The sequence below is a fragment of the Colobus angolensis genome, unplaced genomic scaffold (assembly GCF_000951035.1).
Source record: "Colobus angolensis palliatus isolate OR3802 unplaced genomic scaffold, Cang.pa_1.0 Scaffold27, whole genome shotgun sequence".
NCBI lineage: Eukaryota > Metazoa > Chordata > Mammalia > Primates > Cercopithecidae > Colobus > Colobus angolensis.
The window spans coordinates 15394879-15403560 of record NW_012115932.1 but is presented as its reverse complement, the minus strand read 5'-3'; the positions used below and the strand labels follow the sequence as shown (position 1 = coordinate 15403560).

The following is an 8682-nucleotide window of genomic DNA, read 5'->3' as shown; positions in this document are numbered from 1 at the left end:
GAGGCAGGAGACTTGCTTGAACCCAAGAAGCGGAAGCCGCAGTGAGCTGAGACTGTGCCACTGCACTCCAGCCTAGGGGAAAAAAACAAGAATACAGGTTGAAAGGCTGCTTTTAAGCTGTTTTAACATGCCAGATTTTCTTTGTGAGTGAGGCTAGAATAGGCGGATAGGAGGTCTAATGGAACATTTGGAAACATGCTGCAGTTATAATAATTGTTAACTATCATCAGGAGGTGGGAACACAGCACTAAATCCTTATGATGAAAAAGTGGTTAGTTCCAGTGAACTACTGAAGGAGATGCAGGGACATTCTCATAGAATTTTAGAATACTATTTGCCATTCCTAACTACATAAATTATTTCTTTGACAAAGTATAAAGCAGTTAAATAAATCAATAGAAACCATGCTACTTTATTAAAATACTGAGTTTTATTTCACATGTATATTTTTGTCTCCCCACCATTTCCATGTCTGACCACCGCTACTACTATGTCCTATCATAACATTCCATACATACTTAAAACCAAGCAAAGGGTGGAGTTCCATCTTTAAAAACTAAACAGGCATTTTGGACAACACATTCTTGGCAATGGAACCTGGACAACATTTATCAAACACGGTAGGGAAAGTTCTCACTCTGCATTATAAAAAGGACAGCCAGATAGCAACTGTTACAGAAATGAAATAAGACGGAAAATTTTTAACAAATTGTTTAAACTATTTTCTTAAAGAGACTTCCTCCACTGCCAGAGATCTTGAATAGCCTGGAAAAAAAAAAAGAAATGTGGTTAAGGAACCACAACACTTCACAGACATCAATAAATTAAATGTCTCTTTGCATAGTTCAACATCTATTTTTCATTCTATCACCAAATAGGTTAACTCTAGATAAAGAAATGACTCCAAGAAAATGTATACTCAGATGTAATTTAATTCCTAACACTTTAATCAGCCATAAAAATAATGTGAACAATATACTAATATTTAATAGTTTATTTACTTAAGGAAATAAAGACCAGAGACCCATTTGGCCAATGTTACTTCCAACTTCATCTCCCGAGATCAGCTTTCGAGTTGGCCAGATTTAGCAAATAAAGTTACATAAACATCAGAAACGTATTCTGAATTGCCTGTGCATGTGTGCCTGTGCATATGTACATTTAGAAAAAACTATCTGCTGAAGCTAGGCATGATGGCTCACGCCTGTAATCCCTACACTTTGGGAGACTGAGGTGGGCAGATCACTTCAGCTCAGGAATTCGAGACCAGCCTTGGCAACATGGTGAAACCCTGTCTACTAAAAACGCAAAAATTAGCTGGGCATGGTGGTGTGCAACTATAGGAGGCCCAGCTACTCAGGAGGCCGAAGAGGGAGGGTTGCCTGAGCCCAAGAGGCAGAGGTTGCAGTGAGCCAAGATCACATTACAGATGGGTGACCAAAGCAAACACAAAAACAAAAAACAGCTGGCTAGACATGGTGGCTCACGCTTGTAATCCCAGCACTTCAGGAGGCCGAGGTGGTGGACCACCTGAAGTCAGGAGTTCAAGACCAGCCTGGCCAACAGGGCAAGGTGGTTCTGAAGAAAAATCAACAAGTTCACCAACAACTAGAAAATGAGATGACAGGATTCTCTCAGCTGTCACTGTTTCACAGCCAGTGGGTTCTCAGGTACAAGATAACTGAATGCCAATATTAAGTATCATAGAAATCTTTTTTTGCTGAGATGGACTCTCACTCTGCCACCCAGGCTGCAGTGCAGTGGCGCTCACTGCAACCTCTGCCTCCCAGGTTCAAGCAATCCTCCTGCCTCAGCCTCTTGAGTAGGTGGGATTACAGGTACATGCCACCATGCCCAGCTAAATTTATTATTTTTAGTAGAGACGCAGTTTTGCCACGTTGCCTCCCAAAGTGCTGGGATTATAAGCATGAACTACCACGCCCAGCCAAAGATCTTCTTATCATCAGGTTCAAACAAATATACATTGTCATTGCTTGCATCTTGCATCTCTATGTCAAAGATGGGAAGCATATAGTTTTGATAATCTCTAATAGTAATTCAAGTTATTAAACATTTACTATTTATTGCAGAAATTTCATTCTGACACGTGAACACTTTCAATTCTAGAGCAAGATAATACTTCTGGTAGGCTGGGCAAAGTGGCTCGTGCCTGTAATCCTAGCACTTTGGGAGGCCAAGATGGGACGACTGCTTGAGGCCAGGAGTTCAAGACCAACCTGGGCAAAAATACTTTTAAAAACAGAATACTTCTGGTAGAAGTGCTGGTTCAGTAATTTAATAGCTACAAGACTTTGTAGCTACAAGCCTTTGTTATAAAGTACAGAAGATCACTGCAACTTCATCATGAAATTATCACTTTCCTTGGCTGTACCTCAAGAAATGCATCTCTTATGCTTAGCTGTTAGTACATACCGGTTATTTATGTCTGACTTTCCACTATTTTCAATATTAAATAACTTGTTGCATAATGCTTCAAAATAACCTGTTGCATAAAGTTTCAAAATAACTTATGCTCAATCAATGTTTAGTATTCCAAATAAACTCCCAAAACTCACACTTTAAACTTTGGGATTCAAATGTAGAGAAAAAACAGAACAAGACTGAATCTGATCATCTTAAAGCCCATAACTGCAACTTTATCAAAGCTAAACTCAAAATTAACCATATCACGGTTTTACAAACCCGAAAACTAAAAATTAAGGTGCAATTAAATAACTGACCTGCTAAATATTATGGCAGAAAAAACCAGCTAATTGCCAAATTTTCTAAAAAAAGCTGACTACAGGAAACCTAAAAACCATTAAATGCAGCCATCAGTTCTCTACACGATACCTAACATCCCTATTTAACCACTTTTACATTTTCCTTACACTTATAAGTCAACTATAAATAAGAGCAAAAATAAATGCATAAACTGTATGTTGACTAAGACTTTCACATGTACTAATTGTAAAATCTAACAGCTAAACTCAAGCTTAAATATCTAGTTGTAGCCACAATTTAGAGTCTTGCTTCCAGGTTTCATGTTAGGATGATTTTGGCAAAATATATTTCCCATAAGATCTATGAAAAAAAAATGGTCTCTATCAACTCCCAAAAAAGCAAAGACCAGACTGCCCCAAGCAGCCAAATGGAGCAAGAAGGAAAACCACAGCAATTTCATTAGCCAACATAGTACCAAAAAAGTAAAACTGAATTCAATAACCAAGAAGTACTTTGCCAACTATAGGGAATCTGGGAAAAATACACTAAAAGTTATCGTCTCAGACTGCCAACTGTATTCTTCATGTATTTCATTACACACATGAGTTTTCACATTATTTCATTAAATGAATTATCTGTGGTTAGGAACTTTTTAAAAAGAGCCAACACTTAAAAAGGGTAAAGGCAGAATTATAATAAATCACGAAAAACTTGGACTTCATCATGTCCCCAGAAAATTCAGTTACCTCTTGGTCAGTCATCCGGAAGCAATTCTTCACATAATTGATGAACTTGGCTTCCACTTTGGGAAGAGAACCACCCTATTGAGACAAAAACATTATTACAGGTAAGTAGAGAGATACCTTTAGAAAATTCCTCAATAATCTGCAATGCTACTACATAGAGCAGTTTACTCCTTTTCCCTTCAACTTTCCAAGAACACTCAATGTCTTTTTCAGGGCCAGAAAGCCCTATTGGGCAGCATGGCTAGTATCTCTATTCAAACAGATTTGCCAAAGGGTCAAATCTTCCCAGACGACCTCTCTAGGAACATAAAAGATAAGCTACACTTGAGATTCTACAGACAAACATGACATGGCAACTCAGTTGCTTATCTGTATTATCTAACAAGCCGGTTTTATCACCCAGAACCAAACACAACCTATAACACCCCTTTGGAGAACCATGTCAAGTGACCCAAACTGTTATTTAAAAAAACAAACAAAACCCCATAAAACACTTGTTGATCACAAACCAGTTCAGAACAATGATCTGGTCATCAAAGATATATGAAGTTGAATGGGGAAAAAATTACAGTAATTACATTTCACTAATCACTCTTACCATTTCCTTCAAATTATAGATATAGGCAAAAAACTACAATGGGGGAGAAATTACAGTAATTACACTTCACTAATCACTCTTACCATTTCCTTCAATTTCCTTCAAATTATGGATATAGGCAAGAAACTACAAGTGTTGGTGATACCTGTAACTTTTTGTCACCAAAATTTCAAAACATTACTATTGCAAATATCTTGAAATGTTTATTTATCACTACTTTGGAATTACCTTAAAGCACTGAATATATCTGTTTTTATTAAATTTAATACCTTTCCCTCTAAGTATCTTTTATGCATTTTTAAAAGACTGAAAAGGTTTTCAAACTTGGCAGAATCAAGTATAGCGTTAAGAAACTTAACTGCCTCCAATAACCTAGTAAAATAAACCTCAATTTCCATTTCAAAATTATTGTCACATACATTCTTAATTGATTCATTCAAATATTTATTGAGCAGCTAAGGAGATACAAAGGCAATTTAAAACATTGTCAGAGGTGAGCCAAATGCACAAGTAATAGAAAGCAAAGGGCAAGGTTCACTGAATCACAGCAGTCAGAAGAAAGTGCTTTAGGGAACCAAGAGTGAGACTGTTTCCAGCCTGAAGAGGCATGGGTGGCAAATCAGAAAAGGGGATTGAGATTAAAATAGAAGACTTCAGTCTGGATTGTTGATGACACTCAGTATGGACTATATTTGTCTCTCCTTTTCCTTTCTCCCCATCTTTGGGCTTAATTTACATGTAGTGCCCAGGGCTGTTCAATGCGCCTGCAATTAAACCAAGGAGATAGGACCATATTAAAATGGAAGGGAGGGGAATCTAAAATATGTCATTTTAGCATTGTATCCAAGGGACAAAAATCTGATAAGCAGGAAGGCTAAAGGGTTTCCAGTGTGACTAAAACAAGAAATATGTTCCAGTTCTAAAATTTTTTTTCCAGTGGACTTATCACTGTACAAGGAAATCTACTGAAGCCAAAGAAAAATCTATAGAGCACAGGAAAAACATGGGGAAATGAGTTGGCAATTTTTCCTTACCACCCCGCATTTGTTCTCAATAATTGCAGTCTAAAAATATTATTCATTGAATTAAAGCTTCTCTCAAATGTGCTTCCAAAGCATTTAAACCATTTATTCCATATCCTACTCAAATCCCCCAGTCAAGCAGACAAGAGACCTAATCGTCTTCCCACATTTCCATTATTTAAGACAAAAGGAAACTAGATTTAAGCCTATATTAGTCATTCACAAAATCTAGCTATTACTACACATATTAACTGGTGACAACTTGGTGTAAAGGGCAAACAGAAATGTCTCAATCTGCTGAAAATTACTTCTGACTAGGGTCAATCATGAATATTTAACTATAATACCAAGCAACAGCCCGCGTCTACTTTTCCAGCTGTTTGCAATTTTAATGAAGTCTCATACGCCCTCTGTTGGTTCTCTAGCATATCTTACAACCAGACAAGGTAAAGGGTTCTCACTGATCTATTTTAACATGGAAGGTCAGAATGTTATCTTGTAACTAGTGCACTCCGTTCCTTTTATAATGAAAAATAAGGCATATTTAATTTTGCATAAGCAAATCACCATAGACACGATTATAAATGTTTTATAATTCATTTTATAAAAAATTCACACCACGAACAGGGCAAGTATATTAAACCAAAACAAAAAAAAAACAAGAAACATTCAAGTCTACGCAAACCAGACACACGCAATTTGAGGGGGGAGACAAAGTTTTTTTTAAGATAACTTTACTCACTTTTTCTATACTTGCTTGCATTTTTGCTTTTATGTCTTCTACAGAACTAGGTCCTTTTGGTGTTTTAGGAGTTTTTTCCTGTTTTTTGAAGGATTCTTGTCCCTGAAAAAGAAATGAACTTCCAAAAGGTCTTAAGAATAAATACAACTCCTAATTTAAAACCCATTCTGTCTGGATTTCCTCAAATAGTCTTACAAAACTCCCTTATAAAGCTAATTATACAACTGGAATTATCAATAAATTCACACCATACAATTTTGTTCTTAAAAATCTTTCTTCTAAGGAAGGAATAAGATTAGCTAGGCATGGTGGTGCATGCCTGTAATCCCAGCTACTCAGGAGGCTAAGGCGGGAGGATTGCTTGAGCCCAGCAGCTGGAGGCTGTAGACAGCTATGATCATACCACTGTACCCCCAACTGGGCAAGAGTAGGACACCCATCTCTTTAAAAAAAAAAAAGGAGTAACTTGGGAGTTCGCTTTTTTATGCACCATACTAAGTTCAAAAAATGAAATCAGAAGATCCCTAAGAATAAAGGAAGAAAGTCATTGTAGTCTGATGCCTGGGGCCCACCCCAGACCAATTTCATGACAATCTCCATAAGTAGAGCACAAGTATTGGGTTCTTTTCAAGTTTTTCTCCTTTAAATTCCATTTTCTGCAGGAAGGGGGTAAGGCCAGAAAGGAGACCATCACACCCTGTCTGGCCCTAAATGTTCTACTTCAATCTAATATGCAGCCAAGGTTGAGAATCTCTACTCTATGCAGGCATACTTTTCAACAAAGATTCCTTACAGGAAACAACTATTGACTTCACAATCATAAAAAATTCAGGCCAGTCGGGGTGGCTCACGCCTACAATCTCAGCATTCTGGGAGGCCCAGGAGGGCGGATCACCTGCAGTCAGGAGTTCGAGACTAGACTGGCCAACTTATATAGTGAAACCCCACCTCTACACAAAAATACAAAAATAAGCTGGGCCTGGTGGCGCGCACGTGTAGTCCTTGCTACTTGAGAAGCTGAGGGAGGAGAATCGCTTGAACCCGGGAAGTGAAGGCTGCAGCAAGCCGAGATCACACAACTCTAACCCAGACTCAGTGACAAAGCAAGGGTCCCGTCTCTCTCAAAAAAAAAGTCTATTGGCTTCCCCCCACCACTGGAACCCCAGCAGCACCTTACATTTAGTATGTTTGTCTGTGTGTACCTACAACACACAACAAGCTGATTTTTTCTTTTTGGAGGCGGAGTCTGACTCTTTCGCCCAAGCTGGAGTGCAGTGGTACAATCTCACTGCAACCTCCACCTCCTGAGTAGGTGGAATTACAGGAACATACCACCATGCCTGGCAAATTTTTGTGTTTTTAGTAAGGATGGGGTTTCACGATGTTGGCCAGGCTAGTCTCAAACTCCTGACCTCAGGTGATCCCACCGACCTTAGCCTCCCTCCCAAAGTGCTGGGATTACAGGACTGAGCCACTGCGCCCAGCTGCAGCAAGCTGATTTAAACTTTAAAACAGCAATTACAGGGGTTCTATAAAGGCCTATGAAATTTCAGACACACTAGATTCTTCCACAGCAGAATCTTTTTTCCCCAACTATATCAATGAGACCCATACGTAAATGTAGCCACTTACTTTTGATCTTGGTGTTGATGATGGTTTTGAGTCTTTTCCATTCTGATTTGACTTTTGTGCATTTTTGGCTGGAGTATCTCGTATAGACTGCAATTAGAAATTTATCTTAATCACTGTCCCCGACCCCAACAACAGTGCAAACAAAACTGTCCAAGCCATGGAAGAAAAACAGCAACCACAGGCTGGACGCAGTGGCTCAGGCCCGTAATCCCAGGACTTTGGGAGGCCGAGGCAGGTGGATCATGAGGTCAGGAGTTCGAGACCTGCCTGGCCAACATGGTGAAACTCCATCTCTACTAAAAATGCAAAAATTAGCTCGGTGTTGTGGTCTGAGTCTGTAATTCCAGCTACTCAGGAGGCTGAGGCAGGAGAATCGCTTCAACCCGGGAGGCAGAGGTTGCAGTGAGCCGAGATCACGCCACTGTACTCCAGTCTGGGTGACACAGACTCTGTCTCAAAAAAAAAAAAAAAAAAAAAAAAAATTTTTAAACCAAAATTAATTCTACATGTTGGTTATTGAAATTAGTCCTGGAAAAAAGAAATGTGGTTAAGGAACCACAACACTTCACAGACATCAATAAATTAAATGTCTCTTTGCATAGTTCAACATCTATTTTTCATTCTATCACCAAATAGGTTAACTCTAGATAAAGAAATGACTCCAAGAAAATGTATACTCAGATGTAATTTAATTCCTAACACTTTAATCAGCCATAAAAATAATGTGAACAATATACTAATATTTAATAGTTTATTTACTTAAGGAAATAAAGACCAGAGACCCATTTGGCCAATGTTACTTCCAACTTCATCTCCCGAGATCAGCTTTCGAGTTGGCCAGATTTAGCAAATAAAGTTACATAAACATCAGAAACGTATTCTGAATTGCCTGTGCATGTGTGCCTGTGCATATGTACATTTAGAAAAAACTATCTGCTGAAGCTAGGCATGATGGCTCACGCCTGTAATCCCTACACTTTGGGAGACTGCGGTGGGCAGATCACTTCAGCTCAGGAATTCGAGACCAGCCTTGGCAACATGGTGAAACCCTGTCTACTAAAAACGCAAAAATTAGCTGGGCATGGTGGTGTGCAACTATAGGAGGCCCAGCTACTCAGGAGGCCGAAGAGGGAGGGTTGCCTGAGCCCAAGAGGCAGAGGTTGCAGTGAGCCAAGATCACATTACAGATGGGTGACCAAAGCAAACACAAAAACAAAA

General features: G+C 38.9%; 1 protein-coding gene across 7 annotated transcripts in view; it reads right to left on the bottom strand.

The window, feature by feature from the left end:
* Positions 1 to 408: 408 nt before the first annotated feature.
* Positions 409 to 8682, bottom strand: part of NPM1 (nucleophosmin (nucleolar phosphoprotein B23, numatrin)) — a 21719-nt gene continuing 13445 nt past the window's right edge. Inside the window, exons 8-12 of one of the 7 annotated variants that reach the window (XM_011947777.1) lie at positions 7465 to 7551; positions 5833 to 5934; positions 3471 to 3545; positions 1118 to 1131; positions 409 to 755 (exon numbers count right to left, since the gene is read on the bottom strand). In XM_011947777.1, the coding sequence (XP_011803167.1) occupies positions 719 to 755; positions 1118 to 1131; positions 3471 to 3545; positions 5833 to 5934; positions 7465 to 7551 (315 nt within the window). In that variant the 3' untranslated portion in view covers positions 409 to 718. Of the gene's footprint in view, positions 766 to 1117; positions 1132 to 2697; positions 3546 to 4488; positions 4833 to 5828; positions 5935 to 7464; positions 7552 to 8682 lie in introns of those variants that run through there. The other 6 variants (XM_011947778.1, XM_011947781.1, XM_011947776.1 and 3 more) reach the window with 6 other exon arrangements.